The 20,023-nt window shown below is 39.5% G+C and overlaps 1 protein-coding gene across 1 annotated transcript in view; it reads right to left on the reverse strand.

Annotated features, from left to right (window-relative positions):
- LOC144667590 (cytoplasmic phosphatidylinositol transfer protein 1-like) overlaps positions 1 to 16,892 on the reverse strand; it is a 283,402-nt gene extending 266,510 nt beyond the window's left edge. Inside the window, exon 1 of the mRNA XM_078529012.1 lies at positions 16,059 to 16,892. Within this exon, the coding sequence (XP_078385138.1) occupies positions 16,059 to 16,106 (48 nt within the window). The 5' untranslated portion in view covers positions 16,107 to 16,892. The remainder of the gene's footprint in view (positions 1 to 16,058) is intronic.
- Positions 16,893 to 20,023: the final 3,131 nt, after the last annotated feature.

Genomic DNA, 20,023 nt, shown 5'->3' on the forward strand with positions numbered 1-20,023 from the left:
TACCCCCAATCCCACGTGCTCTAATTTTGCACACCAGCCTCTTATTTGGGACCTTATCAAAAGCTTTCTTGAAATCCCCACCCCCAAATCACCGAGGGGAAAATCCTGGCCAGAGGAGGACGACGAGGTGGAATGCTCTTTCAGAGAGCCAGTGCAGACTCGATGGGCTGAATGGCCTCCTTCTGCACTGTAAAGATACTGTGACTCTTTCTGTGCTGTAACAGTTCTATGAGTCTATGAAATCTGCCTTCAGTACATCAATAGGATCCCATTGCAATTTTAATCGCCATTATTTTGGCAGAAAAGTCATGGAAACACTCGAAAAATGTCAGAACGACAGAAAGGGCTTTCATTTATATTGTGCCTTTCATGACCTCTGGACATCCAGAGTGCTTTACAGCCAGTGAAGTACTTTTGAAGTGCATTTTTTCTGGTAATGTACGAAATGGCAAGTCATGTCAGACTGTAGCTGAGGCTGATTGATGCAGGCATTCTTCTCAACACATGACTTCTCCGACCTTAGCTTTCTGGATTCCCCTCTGTCCTTCATCCAGGGCATAAGCATAAAAATCTAAGCTGACAATCCAGTGCAGTACTGAGGAAATGCTGCACTGCCAGAGATGCCATCTTTCAGGTGACACGTTAAGCCAAAGCTCTATCTGCCCTCTCAGGTGGGCATTGAAGATCTGATGGCACTAGTTCAAATAAAAGCAGGGGAGTTATCCCCGGTAAAAGCAAAATACTGTGGATGCTGGAAATCTGAAACAAAAACAGAAAATGCTGGAAAAGCTCAGCAGGTTTAACAGCATCTGTGGAGAGAAAGACAGAATTAACGTTTCGAGTCCATATGACTGCTCTGAAGAAGAGTCACACGGACTTGAAACGTTGACTCTGTCTTTCTCCCCACAGATGCTGTTAGACCTGCTGAGTTTTTCCAGCTTTTTCTGTGTCTGTTTGAGTTATCCCTGGTGGCCTGGCCAATATTTATCCTTCAACTAACACCACAAAAGCAGATTCCCTGGTCATTATTATGTTGTTGTTTGTGGGACATTACTGTGTGCAAATTGGCTGGCTTGTTTCCTACATTACAATAGTGTCTACACTTCAAAAAGTACCTCATGGGCTGTTATGTACTTTGGGAGATCGCGAAAGGCACTATGTAAATGTAAGTCTTTTTTCTTTGAATGCTGAACACAGGAAACCTAACAGGTGACACCAGCACCCAACATTTAACAGGTTAAAATGGCAGGAAATATGATGAACGTCATATTTCCTTTCCATATATTTAACTCGCACACATCTGCCTATATACAGACTGGGCCAGTTAAGGTTACCATATCCTCCAATTGAGAAATAAGGTGACAGGAAAAGAGAGAGGCCAAAATATAGCAGAGGAAACGTCCAATTTCACTGCCCCATAACTGGCAAAACATCATTGAGGACAGGTAGAGAATTTATTTAATATATTTATCCTCCCAATCTTTCAACCTCTGTTTGTTTAATGTGGGTAGAATGTTTGATGAATAAAACTTCTAACGCCTTAAGCAGCAAGAAGTTTTGTAGAGGATAAAATGTCAAAAGATTTATTAAACTGTAGTGTCAACAAATTAACTTTAACAAATTGCTCACCCCTTCAGTTTTATTCTGATATATTCTCAATTTGAACCAGCAAGTGATCAAGGACAGCAAAAATCTTCAAAAATACATGTCAATGTGACAGATATGATTTTTCAACCCAAAATATTTGTGTTCACATTTCCACTCGTTTTTTTGTCCTTGAAGCACTTTAAAACAGTATTGTAATGTGGAAAGGCCACTGAGACCATCTGTTCCCTCAACGTATATAAGAAGAAAGTCCATACAATGAGTCTGGGAAGAAACTGCAGTAAGGAACATAATTGCCTGTTACCGTTCACTGCAAAATTATGTTTTGCCAGTATAAGAGTACAATATGTTTCAAAGATCTGGGACCTTCAATGGCTCTATAATCATAATTTTCAGCCTGTAGAAAAGAACAAAAGTAACTGATTTATTTAAAAGAACCAAGGTCAAAGCTGGTACTTGACCCCACTTTCTACTTGAAACAAAGTTGTAAACACTTGACCATTGTATGGAACATCAACTTTGGACCCTACACAGAATTGATGTAATAACTCATCTCAGAATTTGGAGTTGTAGTTATTTAAGTGCAACATCATCTTTGAAGCCAATATGCATTATGCAAATATTGCTGTTGAAACTTTTTCCTAAACCTTTTAATTCACGTGCATAATGAAAAAGCACTTTCTATCAAACAGGCCGATGCCTAAGAAACAAAACTAGCACGGTTATGGGAAACATATATATAGGCTGGAGTACCGCAGGAATAGCACACTCTTTTTTAGTATTTAGTAAAGGAGTTCACAGGAGTGACCCATATGCACTCATCTGTCTACTCAAAAATTTTGCAATGTATCATACCATGAGACAGTTAAATTTAAGCTAAAACTGAATAGAGATTATTAATTTATCAAAGAGGTGATTATATAGAAGTTAAAAAAACAAAGAAATTAGCACTATTGTGCTCAAATTACACAAAATATAAAATGCTTCAATACCATTGAGTATGAACGGGACATTTAGAATTTACTCTTAAAAATTCAACAATCTCTTCTTCTTCTTTCCAACTTCACTAGACTACGGCCTACACCGAATCCTCAGAGTCCTATCCAGGTACGTTCCTGTCATTTAAGAAAATAAACCAATTCTTCCTCAATAGTTAGACAATTAGAATCGCTACATTTGAGACAATCATCTTTCTTTTGAAACATCTTCCAGTTCAGACTCACAAGCATTGATATCAGTAACTTCTGCTGCTGCATTTCACAAGATGTTCCTCCATGAAAATATGAATGGTTCTGAATTTTCAGAGTATTCAAAATTTGCTGCTGTAACAGACATTGGTAAACTCCCAGAAGAAATGCAAAAACAGCCACTTAAGCTATTTCTCCAGGGATTTCACTGAGCATCCATTGGAGACCCCCCAGCACCAGGTACATATTGTGCTCTCCACAGTTCTGTATATTGACCACCCTCAACATTGTTTCCAATCAATTGAAAACATTTTTGAAATATCCAGCTGCCATGTCAAGTTACATAAAAATATATAGTCAAGAGATTTTTCTGTTTGAGCCATGTTGGAACGCTGCTTCTATTCACAAGTTTGGTTGAAAATTAATAGATTCCAAAAAACTGACTCTCTACTAAGTAAATATGTATTTATTTATTTACTAGCAAGTGGCCCAACTATGCATGTTTTGTACTGGGATACAAAATAGGTTATTAAATAGTTCTAAAAAGCAGAGAATTTCTATCAAAAACAACAGCTTATATTTTAGCAGCACCTTTAATGTCACAAAACAGCCCGACACACTTCAAAGGAGCATTATAAAACAAAGTATGACACAGAGCCACAAGGAAATATTAGGTCAGCTGGGCTTGGTCAAATAAATAGGTTTTGAGAAGTATCTTAAAGGAGGAAAGCAAGGTAGAGAGGCAGAGAGGTGTACAGAGAGTATTCCAGAGCATAGGGCAAATGAAGCCATAGCCAACCACCAACGATGGAGCAATTAAAATTGAGGATGGACAACAGCTCAGAATTAGAGGAGCATAAATTTCACGAAGGATTGTAGGGCTGGAGGGCATTACAGAGATAGAGAGAGGGGCAAGAAACAAAGAATAAGAATTTTAGACCTGGAGCCAATATAGGTCAGCAAGCGCAGGAGTGATAGGGGAATGGGACTTGCTGCAAGTTAAGACACAGGCAGCAGAGTTTAGGATGACCCCAAGTTTATGGATGGTAGAATGTGGGAGACCAGCTGAGAATGCATTGAAATCGTCACGTCTAGAGGAAACAAGGGCCTGAACGAAGGTTTCAGTAGCAGATGAACTGAGACAGGTGCAAAGGTGGGCGGTGTTACAGAGGTGGAAATAGGCAGTCTTAGCAATAACACAATTATGAGGTCGGAAGCTCATCTCAGGATTAAATGTGACACGAAGGCTGCAAACCTACTGCTTTAATCTCAGACTGCTACCTGGAAGAGGAATGGAGTCAGTAACTAGGCCACAGAGTTTGGAATAGGGACTGAAAACAACGGCTTTGATCTTGCCAATGTTTAACTGGAGGAAATTTCTGCTCATCCAGTGCTGAATTTCAGATAAACAGTCTGACAATTTAGCAACACTGGAGCAAGCAAGAGAACTGCTGGTGAGGTAGAGCTGGGTGTTATCAGCATACATGCGAAAACTAATGCTGCCTTCAGTGATGTTGCCCAGAGGCAACATGTAGATGAAAAATAGGAGGGGTCAAGATTAGATCCTAGGGGTCAACCTATTAGCACTTAGAATTTAACTTCCACTCTGCCCTATTATTCTGCCCCAGGAATTACATTTATCATGAAAGAAAAGTACTCATTAAACATAACAAAGATGCTTAGTAAATCATAAATATATTTGCAAATTTAACTGATCGATGTTTGTATAAATAAACACACACACACATCACTGTATTCTAGAAAAATGATAAAAATTCTCTCTGGACTCCAAGGATTTAATGTCCCTCCCAAAGACCCAGGAGCTAAGCTTCAGGAAGGATTATTTTAGATCAGCACAGATATTTGAACTTAAAAGATTAAGAAGATATGGGGGGGTGAATTTTCTGCAGGGGGTGGCTATTCCTCACTTAGCCCACAAAGTACAAGTCAGACTGCAGCTCAGCGACTTCAAAACTGGAGCTAGAAATCAGGAGCCCAAGCAAGGGAAGGGGAGAGAGGTGGGGGAGTTGGGTTCTAGAGGCCAGGGGGGCGAAGCAGAAAGGGGGTAATACCATCTTGGACAGCTCAAGGGGGCGGGAGGAATGGTGGTAGGTTGGCCACCTTTTACTTTGTGCTCCACCACCTTCAAAAGCCAGCAGGAGGCCGTAAAATTCATCGCATAGGTTAGATGTAATTAATGAATTAAGATTATTCAGCCATTGTCTCAATAAAAGATTAGTCTCAAGAAACTACAAACTTCTTAATATAGCATATATTTTCTATTGCTAAAGTACCACAATGCAATATGGTACGCATATTCAAATATGTTCACAACATCTTTACTCCCTCCCACACGTTTGAACACCTCTCAATGTAAACCACTGAATACACTTCTTTTTTAGTATATGACTGAAGCACAGTTATATTTTATACAAAAGAATTAGACAGAGTATTTGGAATGCAACAACCTATCTATTCTCATACTGTAACTGCAAAAACGCTCCAAGCATATGAACAATAGCGTATTTGCAAAGCACTCTTTCACAGAGCACTTTACAGAGAAAGAAATGATTTAAGTGCAAGAAGTAAGGGATCAGTACTAGTGGTTGAGAAACCAAAGTTAAGATTAAACAGAGAGAGTTTTTAAGAGGCATGGTAAAAGGTAAAAAGTAAAAGTTGTCACAAACAGAGTGGTATAAGACTATGGAGGGTTTTAAATTCAAGAATGAGGCAGTCAGTTGAACTCGGACAGACGATGGCTTTAGGATTTCTTAGAGTGAGGACAGAGTTCTGGGTTAAACACATGAGCCCCAAAATTCCTGATGAAGCGATGTGGCACTGGAAATGGGACAGAGTGGGACTTCCACCCACCCAATATAACTTTATCCAAAATCCTTGAATCAGCAAATTTATGCATTTCAGGTTGGCGGGCACGCTGTTTAAAACATGACCAAGGTGCTTGACTGGAGATTGGAGGCAGCGGAAGGGAGAAAAAAAAGACGGATTTTGTGCAGCACTTTGCCGCAACATCTCTCAGTCAGTCAGGCCAAGCAACTTGAGAAGCAGGGCACAAAAGCCTACAATTCAAATGTGCCCTTGTTCCAGTAGCTTTCAGCACATTAAAAAGCTGCAGGACCCCATTTCCATCACTCTATGCATGCTTCGTGCAGGTGTGCAATGTGTTGGGGAAAACTGAAGCAGAGGTAGTGGACTTTAGGATGCCTGATTTCATCCTGCCAGTCTCGCCTTTCCCAAGTGTCATCCCAACAGACAGAGGAGCTGATCCCAAGAATTTTGGATTACTGATAGCAAAAGCAGAAATCTGGCGAACTGGGTTCTGGTTAAATCCTACTAATAATACAAGTCCAGGTACTGACTGAATGAAGAGCAAAGATAAATCCAGGGTTCTAAAAATATTTATTCTAAAGAAATAATCAGTGAATGCAACTGCTCGTTAATAAGTTAGAAACGTCTTTCATACTTATCTAATTAGTTAGATATCTTGATGCTTCAGGAATGCTTTCAAGATGGTCTAATCATCATAGTCAATAAATTTTTTAGTATTTACTTTGAGGTTAACTTGGTGGCAAGCTTTCTAAATATCTAACATTTCTGCAAGGTGGAAACATTTGTCCTTGTACTATATGTAGCCAAATCAGAAACACATTTACAAAGAATGTATTGGCATTTTGCTACATATGAAGTGGAAAATTTCTTCTGTGCACTAAGTTCCCCAAATTCCAGTTAGCTCAACTTTTGTTTTTTCTCCTTAGGTCAGCAATTGTGTTTCAAAAGTACTGCACTACCTGCATTGAACTTGTCTTAACTTTCCACTTAATACTGGTTAACGACAATAGTCCCAATAACAATCATTTAATAGATAGCTCTGTGCAAAGCACAAAATGCTACACCATGCAGTATTGGGATGTAGGTTACAGCTCACAATTGTCAACACACGAATATTCTAGGCTCAGAAAGTGAATGAAAAAAAAAATATGTAATTGAAAACATATTGCACCAGTACAGCCAATCCTAGAAAATGCATGAATAATACCACTAAGTTTGATTAAAATATAGTGCACAAATATGAAATCTATCAGAACAAGGTTTTTGCCGGTCTACTTTTGGTTGCTTGAAGTAAATCTTAAAACAGATTTGGATACACTGAATTAAAGCTTTGTTTATGCATAGATTTATCTAAACTCATTTCCTTGAAAGCCCACAGCTTGTTTAGCATTCTCTAATTTTATGGAGTCATTGATCTTTTAAGCTGCCAAATGAGTCATAACATTGTGTATTGATTAATAGCTCTTCTGACTAAATAAATGGATTTATGAATCTGGATTATCAAAGTAGACAACCTGAATGTAGCCACTATTGTGATTAACAATACATCTACACTTTTGAGCAGCTACAACTGCTAGAATAGGGCTTTTGAGGTTTGGATTCCTACCACCCAATTCCAGCAACTAAATATTACAATTCATACTTTCAATAACAAAAATATTGATGTAACAAATACTTAGTCTCCTAAAAGAATGCTTTGTGTTATTTGTAAATAAAATGTTCCGATACTTACTTCATTTTCTAGTGACACAAAGGAAGATCATTGATGCTGCATCAACTCATTCGTAATACATTGCTAATCTGTCCAGCATGGACACACTGGGGTAAATTTTCATCTTTACCACAGGGTCAAAAATCTGGCAAAGTGCATCATCTGCCCATTATGGGACACATCCAATTATCATTCCATTGCTTTCAGTAAAAAAATTACCCCAATGAATCCTAATTCAAATGCCCAACTGAAATGTCAGCTGTCTGCAGGAGGGTTAGGCACCCATCTTAATTTAAAGCAGTTCCTATCCAGTTCGCACAGGCACCACTCGAACCTCTCAGTTTTATACAAACTGTTCTTTGTATTAATTTATGGTTCCTAGCACTTTGTTGGGGCAATAAATGCCAGGTAACATCATTATGTTTTTGCATGTTCCTCAATTTCTACAAGTAATCAGTTTACCAGAAAGTATTCCTGCAGCTCTTTTAAAATCTGTTCATCTAGTTTGGATTTTTAAAAAATGCATTATTTACTTATACTCTATTAAACAAGTTATCACAAAAGCAGCTAGCAGATCCTGAATGAATGTTGCTATGTACATTGCCACGGAGGCCATTTATAAACTTTTGAAAAATTAAACATCTATCCTATTTTGCCTTAATACACATCTCAAGTTGCACACACAGATCTCTGAGTTCTCCATTAAGTCATTCGTGATTTTTGCTTCTAACTGATAAAGATTAGGGACTTCTCTGAAATAAATGGAATGAAAACATCAGGTTGGTTCTATAATGGGCAGCTAATCCATTCCGCTAGATGCAACTAAGGCAAAAAAAATCCAAATGCATTGAAAGTGTGGAAATGTGACAGATAAATAAATATTTGTATATATTTTCAACCTTCTTACTAAAACAAATATAGAGCTTGACTTTAAGAACAAGGAACAAATTTCCAGATGGCTCAGCAAATTTATCCACCAAGTAACTTGGATGATCCCAAGTTTGGTCAAGTGCTCTCAACTGCAGCAGTGGTACAGATGCTAAAATCGGTGTCAGTAACACTTGGTTAAGAAATCATCCAGGATATCTTCTGCTCATACTAGCCCCTGCCAAAATTCATAGGTGTAAACAGTAGATGAGATGTGCAAGGTTTATGTGCAGTCAAATAGACTGCCAGCATTCACCAACAAGACTCATACATTCAAAAGTATGTTTCATTACAAATGGATAATCATAGAAAATCCTGATTTGTGCTATGTTAGCCAAATCCAGAATGGCAACATACTATTGTGTTACAGCAATGTTTATACTACCAAACCTATACCATCTGAACTGACATTACATCCAGGCCTGTCAAATAGTTGGCACAGAAACCATTCAGGAAGTAGAAAAGAGACAGCAGATACCTTGGATGATTGCCTAAGTGTTGCTGACACCAATTCTATCACCTCTACCACTACTGCATTTGAGAACACTTAGTACAAATCTTGACCAAACTTGGGATCATCTAAGTTACTCAGTGCATAAATTTGCTGAGCCATCTGGGAATTTGTTGAGGAAAGAAGAAACTTATGACAGCTTGATAAGGTAAAGTTCACCTTAACTTCCTCTTCTCACCAGCACTTTATAATCAGTATTTAGGGGCTCTCATATCTGTCCTCTCCTGCAAGGTATATTATTGGCCTTGCCACTATGTGCACAATTTTTTGCTTTATGCTTTATACTAATGTGTGTTCCCTTTCCTATGAATTAGGATTCCCCAGGATGAGTGAGAAGTAGCCACATCACATGAACACTAGCAGGTATGTGTTACGGCCGGAATGGGAGGAGTGCACAGTTGATCTAGCCCCACTGCTCCACAGGTTGCACCATTGTTTAAAAGTTTGATTCACTCAGCAAAATGGTCAATCATTTACCTTGGCTACTATTACCCAGAATAAAAGAAACTTTAACCAGGCTTCTTTCAATAAACAACAAATTTATTAGTTTATTCTAAACCAGTCTTGTTGAATAGTAAGGCAAAGCTTATTTACGTATAACATATGAAAGTATACTAATTACTGTTTCAAGATACCCTAGTTACTCACATACCAAAATATAAATAAAAATAGAGGAACTCTGCCAAAGGTTAAAAGTTAATGATTCAAGGGAAAAGGAAAGATGGTGGAGTCCTTGAAATTATGTCTGGGCTATATAATTCATCTCTCAGCACTGATCTACAAAACAGTCAATGAATCTTGCACTGCTTTTCAGGCAGACTCAAGGAACCCTTGCAGGTACTCCATTCCAGCTTGTAGCAACTTAGATTCACTTCTGGCTGTGGACTACAAAAAGGCTGCTGTCTTCTTTTCACAAGCAGCTGGTCCTTTTTCTTCTCAAAGCAAAACCAAAACAATTTTTAAACACAGCTTTTCCAGGCATGTTTTTTTTTTGGAGCCATGTACTACCATGTGACCAAGGAACTTGGAAGACATTAATCAAAATCAACCCATCGAATCTTGTACTCCGGATTGATGCTATTGAACTGTTTTATCCCACCCTTAAAATCCATGTTTTTCGTGTGTGTATATATATATATATATATATATATATAGGGATTTATGAAGGGGATAGAGTTTAAGTTACAGTGTTAGAAGTTAGCAGTTCATATTTCTTTCTTTTGCCACTAGTTAAAGACAATTTGTTCAATAAACAGTTATTACTTATTAAGTTTACAAACCTGGTCCTCGTATTCTGTTAACCTAAATTAAACAGGTAGAACTGGGGCAATCTGGTGATTTGGTCAAACTTTTCACATTTGTCATGGCTAGGGGAACAGTGGGGCTTGATATCACAGTGCACTATCCCCAGTGAGTTGTGACACCTGCATTAACCCTTTAAGGGATAGTGTCTTTTAAAACAAAAATTCTTCCAAAATGTTCTTAGTCTTTGAAGATGAACCATTTTCTGTGATTAATTGTTCATGACAAGTGTCAGAAGGGAGCCCCTGGTGAAGAAACAATAACCAATGAAGAGAAGACAAGTGGAGGTGATAACTGACAAGTAGCAACAGGAAGAAGGGAGGATTAGGGCCAGATGAACTGGCGCTGTGGGACCCATGGATCTACAGTTAACTAGGTTTGAACACAGGCGTGCTGATTAATCAACTGCAGCTCTTCATGTAGCACTTTTAGAATCTTCAGAGCTCCTTGCATGGAGCGGTAGAGAACATTCAGCAGTGCTCCAACAACTGTGTATGCATGCAAAAGCTTTAGGGTACCTGCAGGATACCATGGAGGAAGTAATAAACTCCAAAGAAATCAGGGGGAAAATCAGTTAGGACAGGAAGCCCAAATGTTGTTGTAATATTGTTTACTCTATATTATTCAGATCTTGGTCTTCAATTTACAGCATGCTGTCACATCTCAGAGGAGCAAGTATCTATCCTCACACAGATCTTTGGTCATCTACAAGAGATAGCTAACAACTGCAGAAGAGCTAAATTGAGGCAGAAGCAAACATCAATACAAATGCCAATGCTCACGACCCAGAAGAAACAACTTGTATTTCCTTAGCACCTTTAACTGTCCCAAGGTGCTTCACGGGAGAGTTATCAAACAAGATTTGAGAGAGAGCCAGAAGGAGATATTAGGGCAGATGACCAAAAGCTTGGTCAAAGAGGTCAGTTTTAAGGAGTGTCTTATAGGAGGAAAGAGTAGTAGAAAGGCAGAGAGGTTTAAGGAGGGAATTGCAGAGTTTTGGGCATAGGCAGCAGAAGGCACGGGTGCCAATGGTGGAACTTTAAAAATCGGCAGAGATCAAAGGATTACAAGGTAGGAGGTCGTCATCTGGAAAGATTGGGAGGGAAGACTCGGGAGGAATTTAAAGACAATGATTAGAACTTTAAAAATGAGGCAATGTCACACTGGGAGCCAGTAAGCACAGGGCAAACAAGACTTAATGCAAGTTAGGATATGGGTAGCAGAGTTTTGGATGTGCTCAAGTTTAAGTAGGGTGAAAGCTGGGGGGCTGGACAGAAAAGCTTTGGAATAGCCCAGTCTTGGAGGAAAGAAGTATGGATGAGACTTTCAGCCAGGAGCTGAGATGTTTGCCACAGGACCACTGAAAAGCAGCCTGAGGTGGCACATTAAACCAGAGAAGATTAAAAAGTAGACAAAAAGTTAGACAATCCTACAGTTTCACCAATGGTAGGCACTGGGGAGTCAACTAAGCAAGGACACAGGAGTAGGAAATTAACTGGTTGGATCTTTGAATTATTTACGGAGGATATTTTTGGCTAAAGGAACATAAGATAATGTTGGGAACTCATAAATTGATTTGTTATGCAAGGCAGGTGGGATTCAGAATATCACATTGGCAAGGGATCAGAGTGGACCACAAGATTGCCGATTGAGGATCATAAGCACTATTTTTAACAAAAATCTGTCAATCACTTCTTCACACAAGTCTGCCTTGCCATACAGCAGGCACAGCCAGTTATTCTTCTTCTTCCTCAGCCAAAGTGGAGGCTATTCCTCCAGTGCCCTATGCAAACAATGCTTTTTTTGCAATACACAACAACTTGCATTTCTCCTGCGCCTTAAACGTAATAAAACATCCTAAGGCTCTTTACACAAACATAATCAACAAAATTTGACATCCGAGTTATATAAGACGATACACAGGCAGATGATCAAAATCTTGGTCAAAGAGGTAGGTTTTAAAGCGCATTTTAGAGGAGTGCAAAGCAAAAGGGTTTAAGGTAGTTATTCCAGAGTTTAGGGCCTAGACAGCTGAAAGTACATTCACCAACAGTTAATGATTAAAATAGGAGTTGTTCAAGAGGTCAGAATTGGAGGAGGCCAGAGATCTTGGAGGGTTGTCAGGCTGGAGGAGTCACAAGGATAGGGAGGGGCAAAGCATGGAGGGAGTTGAAAACAAGGGTGAGAATTTTAAAATTGAATTGTTGTCTGACCAAGAGCTAATGTATGTCTGTGAACACAAAGGTGATGGGTGAATGGAACTTGGTGCAAGTTGGGATATGGGCAGTTTTTAATGATCTCATGTTTGACAAAAGGGCAAAATGTGAGGCTGACCAGGATAGTGTCAGAATAGTCAAGCCTAGGAGGTAACAAAAGTGTGGATGAAGGTTTCAGCAAATGAGCTAAGGCAGGAGCAGAGTCGGGTGATGTTATGGGGGTGACAGTAGGCGTTCTCAGTGATGATGCAAATGTTTTAAAAATATATTACTTCATGGGATGTGGTCATCACTGGCAAGGCCAGCATTTGCTGCCCATTCATAGATGCCTTTGAGCTGGGTTGGCTAGGCCATTTCAGCAGGCAGTTAAGAGTCAACCACATTGCTGTGGATCTGGAGTCACATGTAGGCCAGACCAGGTAAGGATGGCAGATTTCCTTCATTAAAGGACGTTAGTGAACCAAATGGGTTTTTAAGACAATCGATGATAGCTGTCATGGTTACCATAACAGAGACTCATTTTATATTCCAGATTTATAAACTGAATTCAAATTCCACCAGCTGCCATGGTGGGATTAATTCATGCCCCAGGGCATTAGACTGAGCTTCTGGACTGCTACCACAGCAACAAGACCACTTCGCTTCGAAGCTCATTTCAGGGTCAAATATGACACCCAAGTTGCAAAGGATCTGGTTCAGCCTCAGGCAGTTTCCAGAAAAAGGGATGGGATTGGTGATTAGGAAACAGTTTGTGGCTGGGATCAAAGACAATGGCTTCAACCTTCCCAATATTTAGTTGCACAAAATACTGCTCATCCACTACTGAATGTTGGACTAGTGTGACAATTTACAGACAGTGGAGAGGTTCGAGGGAGGTGGTGAGTTGATCGATACTTTCTCATAGTTATACAGTTGGACCCCACCTGATCTATCCAAGCGCCAGCAGCGCTCCTTTAACATAATTATTTTATGTTCCATCAGAACTTCAATGGAGGCAAAAGTTGTATTTTCACTCCATCTTGTTGTGGGAGTTCTTGGCTAATAGCCACACAGCAAGAGGTATCCATAGTCTCCCAGCGGCTATTCATTCATTCTAGTTCATGGAAATCACAGTGGCACTGTGAACTTTCAAAATATGAAAGCACCATGATTTCTGCCAGAGTCTCCAGAAGTTGTTTGCATTATTCGGTTGTGGGTGGTTCAGTAATCAAATGGAATATTTGCAATTCATATATGCCCCACTTTATTATGAGGCACTCTGATGGGTGCATGGGTGCTAATGAAACTGTGCACTTTTAGGAACCCAGATACCTGGGAGAAGTGCTGTGCCCTCTTGAATTGATGTTTTCCTTCCATGGGAAAAGTGACACATATATTATTACAGCAAACAAGGTTCCAATCAGCTTCCTAATGAACCACTTTACAGTTTCTGACAAATGTTGCCTGGGCTGGCTTGAAATAAGCATCTGGTATAAGTGTTGTGTGGTGCTGCTTTGACTGTAAACAGACAAGATGTCATCTGTAGCTCAGGCTTCAGTAGATAACACGATTCAATGACATCCTCCCTGCTGAAACAGAAATTGAAAATGGGTCTCTGAGATATGCTCAATTTAGTGCCCGGATCAGAATGTGTCATTTCTGGCTGTCTGTGGATGAGCATCAGAAACCAAAGGTGAAGGCAAACCAGCCTTTCCTCCTCTGCAATCTCCTCCAAATCCAGGACAACCATTGGCAGGCCCAATGGAATATCTATGATAAGCACTGAACTGACAGCTGCAGGGGCAAATGATTGCAACAGAATGTTGCTATAGAAATATGTAAAAACATGTTGAATTTCAGGATCAGTGTTAAGCAATGGAAACTAACATATCAGCATTAATTGGTATGGCAAATTCAGTTTTGCAAGTCAAAAATAGCAGTCAAAATCCAAGTGCAGAAAATACAGCAAACTAGCCTTATGTGATGGACCGCTGAATCAAACAACTTGGAAGCCTCCTGGTGATCATTTTATGTAGGCAGTCAGTGAATTAGGGTCTGCTCTACAGAGAGCTACAGTGAATTTACCATTGGACCAATTTAAACAATGTTGTTGGTACAATAAGGTAACTCACATATATGATTCTCCAGGTTAACTGAATAACACCTCCTACAGAATTAGAATCCAGCATCATATGCGTTGAGGCCTATCAGCCTGATTTGGCATGTCTTTATACACTGCCAGTGAAGGGCTGCTCCTAAGCAGACTGTTGGAAAACATCCTGTATAGTTCTGTGCACAATTAGTTCTTTCGAACAATAGTCTAGAAAGTTTATCAAGGTTTTCTTTCACTAATTTTATTGTTTATATGTTCTACTACAAAACAAGTGGAAGTACTGCCCTTAAACAAGATCTCATTCAATCTACTTTACGTATGTTTATTTACAAAGCACAGATATGAAAAGATGAAACAAAAAAAAATCAAACTGGATTGGTTACCATTCTGTTCACAAACCTTTTCACTTCAAGTTACTAAACCTCTAAATTATTCAATGTTCATAAGTAAAACCTTGAACATCTTTTGCAATACATGCACTTGGCAAGGTGCTGCACTATTGGATTCGAAGTAACCTAAATTATAGTTTTCCCAAAACCCATTACATGCAAATTAGCACAATCACACAGACCTATATAAATCCTTGTTAATAAAATTATGTTGCTAGGTGCTTTTTTTGGGTTGGAGCCAACCATAAGTACTGGCATCTTTCACTTTTTTCTAAGAATTAATGGCTGAATGCATATATCACAGCCAACTGTCCTGTTTTGTTCTTTTAAAACAAAAAAATATTGCAATTATATTTTTTAAAAGAGTTGACGGTCTTCCCCAACTCGTAAAAGTTCACAGTATTTTGAATAGAATAATGCTAATTCTAATGAAACATTCTAAACATTTTTTATTCAAAAATTTGGAAGGGGGAAATAAAACTAAGGTCGATGTTGATCTTTCTAATGCATGTGTAGTGGCTCCACTTGAGCTCCAAATGTTTCAGACCAAAAAGGGTAAACAAGAAGAATTTCACTTCAGCGCCATCTGGTGACAGTAGTGGATGTATGAATGTATTATCCTCCACGATAAAACGTATTCATATATTTATGTTTACCGTGCGCTATTCTAACAATAAAAGATGACTTGGTTTTTAATGCAGTTGAATCTATACAGTTAAGGGACATAGCGTATAGTAATAATTCAATGGTCGTGTCTGAAGGATAAGAAACCGTATTCAACTGCAAATATTTAAACAAAGGCACACCGCATACAAAAAAAAGCCTTTGGTCTAAGTACCTAGCCCCACTCATCCTCGGAGGCGACTTATATCTCGCCAGCAACCACTTTCACCGATATTCCTCAACTTATCTGTTTCCTTTCAAATGAAGGCATTGTTAAATAGTACTTCCAGTAAGGCGGGGAAGCTTTCCATTGCGTTCAAGACGCAGCCCCGTGGGTTGTGCACACACAGCGCAGTCATATGATTTCCATTATATGTGATAGCAATGCTTTACAGTACATATATGTATAATCCGAAACAAATGGAACATTTCCTAATTCTAACAAGCGACCGTAAATGTGCTCAAATCTTCGTCAAAGTCACCAAAGCAATTCAACCGTTACCCGGGAGAAATACGGCGTGAAAATAAAATAAAAACGTTAGATTAGGCATGCATTTTCTTTTAGAAAAAGCCCACCATTAAATATGTGCCATGTGAGTTATACTTACCTCCTCTACTGTCAGGGGCATGCAAATCCTGAACTCCTTCACCAACATAGTCCTTCCTCGAAAGGCTCTTTGCCTCCCTCGAAACTCGTGATGTAAACTCGGGTTACTGTTGTTCGAACGGAGTCACTGCACAGCAAATGAGGTGAAACAAATCAACCGTTAGCTTCTGAAGGTTCATGCATCAAAACACAATCGAGTCGAGTCTTCGCTACCTTTCAGATCCTGTTTGAAGTTCAGATCATGCGAATGGAGAGAGCCGGAATGGACTGAAACAGCTCTTTTCCAAGCATTACTCGCAATTGTATATTGTTGAGGGGTAGAAAAACAAGGAAGAGAACACTTTCATTCCAGCAGAGTCATTGGCAAGTCAACCTTAAGGATGCATTAACCCACCAAAACGTGAATGCGTTAACATCACACAACGCCACAGTAGGACTTGTTCCTTCAGTTTTTCCTTCCCCAAACAAAAGCAAACTCGGCGTATTTCCTGTTTCAGGAACTCTGAACGACTGGGTATCTCCCTTGCACAACACGGCAAATCAGCCTGGCTTTTACACCAGCTCTCCTCGCAGATCTTGATGGGTATTATGTATCCGACGATTATAACAGTTGTAGCTTCTGCACAACTCCCCTCAGTTTCGTTCAGTGACGGCAGCAGGAAGGATACTGACTCAGTCCAATAGGAATAAACTGGTCTGGAAAGTGGAGAATTCAAACAAAACATCACGTCTTTGATACAAAGCGAATTAAAATTGTTATTTGTTGCATAATGTGAATAGTTTATCAATCACACAAGCATTTAAATATGCGGGCTCAGAATATAATTAACGTTTTCAGATCAAGGTTGGTTCAATGGATATGTGTTAATGTATATTAAATACATGAATCTGTTAGTCATGGGTCAAAACAAATTAATAATATTAGCCAATTATATCAAATTTATTATTTGCTGTGCATTTTGAAAACTAAAATTTGATACTGGTTTATCATTTTTCTTTCACCTCGTTTTACAAATACTGCATCTTGAACAGGTTATTTGGCCAAGTATTACTAAAATATCTTCACAGAAACTAATCTGATTCAGCATCTTAAGGGTTTTTAGCTATCCTACCAATGGGTTATCTGAATTCCTCCAGAAACAAATTAAGCTGTTTCCAATAGCAATGCAGGTTGCATGATAAAATATTTAATCAGGATGATTAATAATTACTATTTTCTTACTTCAATAAAATTTGAATCTGTAAAAAATTGTGATAATTACAATAAATGTCCACATTTTCAAATATACCTTATCATTACTGTAGTCTGTGAAGCTATTATACATCACCAATGGTACAATGTATCCACTTAACATCACAACAACAGATTATCTGGTCAATATCACATTGCTGTAATAGGAGCTTGCTGTGCACAAACTGCCTTTCATGTTCCTACAAAAGTCCTTCATTGGCTGTAAAGCACTTTGAGATGTTTGACGGTTGTGAAAGGTATTATATAAATGCAAGTCTTTTTTTCCACAATCACTGCAGAATCAAAAATACCTGAGGCCCCAAACTTCAATACCTTTCTCCCCAAGTTAGGGACCAATAATGCTTTTCTTAAAGTAGACAAAGTCTGAAATTCAACTAACTTGTTGTGATGGTCTTGGGGAGAATGGTATTGAAGTTTGGGGCCTTGTGTATTTTTGATTCTGCAGTGGTTGAGGAAAGAAACAAAGACTTGTATTTATATAGTGCCTTTCACAACCACCGAACATCTCAAAGTGCTTTACAGCCAATGAAGGGCTTTGGTAGAAACGCGAGAGGCAGTTTGTGCAGAGCAAGAGAAAAAAGCCACAAGATTCCATGGGTTTTGAACAAACAAAAATAAACTTTACCATACAAGTTCACAAAAGTAAAATAATTTACAATATCAATCTTATACTCTAACATTCAGGGTAAATATACGTGTGAATTAACAGGCAAACTGTGGTCGAACACACCATATAAACAATTACTGGCGAATGCGATCAAGGCAGAGCCCATGGATTTATGAACAACCCACCAGACGTCAGTAACACTGAGCCAACCAATTTCGTTGAAACGCTGTGTCTATCACGAGGGATTCCAGGTTTCATCTTCGAAGATCCAACCTTGGAATTCTCTCCAAAAGTGGCTCCAACTCTGACAGTATCAACAACAGCCCACCTAGCAGGGTTTCAATCTTGTCTTCCAAGATTCTGTTCCCTTGGATTCCCGAGTGTGAACTCAAGCACAAACTCACAAGCACAACTTCAGCTCTTTGGCAATGTCGAACAGAATACTACTACTGCAAAGGATTACCTTCACCCCAATGGCCAGCAACATGGAGTTACCAACCTTCTGCTGCCTTCTTGGATCTCCAGGGCTTTTCCTGAGCCCTATTTAATCACCAGGGCTTCTCCTGAGCCCTCACTCTCACCACTTAAAATCTGCCAAATGCAGCCCTTTTTCTGCTTAGAGCGTCTTTCTCTGCTCCTCTTTCTCCTTATCTTTACTGGAGCCTCTCCCTGCCTGGGACACCTGTCTGCAATGGAGCTCTGTTCCCACTCACATGACCTGGGTTTTCACACTGTTTTCTCTTTCTGCACAGGCGCACATGGCTCATCGTCGGCCCAAAGAACTTAAAATGTCGAATTGTACATATGCAGCCCGCTCCCAGTATGCACACGCCAGAAAGTCTGAGGTCTGCTGGTACTTAGAGTTTCTGACCTCTGCTCTCACAGGGAAGTTATGTTGGCTTTCATATCAATATAATGATTTAGGCCCTGTCTGCAGGCAGAAAGGCTTCGACAACATTCAGGCTGTGGCTGACACGTGGTGTGAATGTGACTTGTCCCTTAAGCATCAAGCACTAACCATCTCCAGCAAGGGAGAATCTAACAACTTCCCCATGACATTCAAAAGCATTACCATGGCTGAATCGCCCCACCATCAACATCTTGGGATCACCATTGATCACAAGCCTAACCGCTGGAGTACATACAGCAGCACGCTGTGACAATGTCCCATCTACAGGGTGCACTGCAGCAACTCACCAAGGCTCCTTCAACAGCACCTTCCAAATCTGTGATTTCTACCACCTAGTAGGACAAAAGCAGCAGGTCTAGGAACACCACTACCTGCAAGTTTACCTGCTAGTCACACATCATCCGGACTTGGAAATATGTTGCCATTCCTTCACTGCTGATGGATCAAAAGCCTGGAACTACCCTTCCTAACAGCACTATGAGTCTACTTACGCCACATGGACTGCAACAATTTAAGAAGGTTGCTCACTATCACTTTCCCAAGGGCAAATAGGGATGGACAATAAATGGCACCCTTGCCAGCAATGCCAGCAACTCCCACATAGTGTGAACAAATAGAAAACAATTAAGTGGCTTCTGGGAGCCCAGTGATCACAAGGCATGAAGTGTCAAGTCTATAAAGGCAAATTCCATGATAAATAAGAACATGAAAACTTGTAATGGAAAATGGTGGCACAAAAACCTAAGATCTGTGGTACGTCAATTGGCGCAGGCAGTGAATGTCTGAAAATGTACAGTTTTCAAGGACAATCAAGTCAATCTGCATACAGAGCACGTAATGTAAAGCCCCATCATTTCCAAGCTAGGTGTAGGTCCTCTTCTGCTGATTGTATTTCAATAAACAACCAGTAAAAGCATGCCACTCCTGCAATTACTTTGTATAGACGTTAAAACCATGTATGAACATTGGAAAACGTCAAGGATGAGCCAAAGTCATTGAACCCGTCGAGTTTATCAGTTAATCACCTGCATCATAAAGATTAGCGTGGTTGTCATTATGGCAAAAATAAATCGGAAGCCCGTCGGATCCCATGTCTTGCCAATGAAAGAAAAAACTACCTCAGGCGACACCAAAATGTAGGTTTTTTAAACACAATAACACTCGCTTCACTAAAAGGTTTTACTTTAAACACTGAAA

This window comes from Cetorhinus maximus, chromosome 24, assembly GCF_964194155.1.
Source record: "Cetorhinus maximus chromosome 24, sCetMax3.hap1.1, whole genome shotgun sequence".
Classification (NCBI taxonomy): Eukaryota; Metazoa; Chordata; class Chondrichthyes; order Lamniformes; family Cetorhinidae; genus Cetorhinus; species Cetorhinus maximus.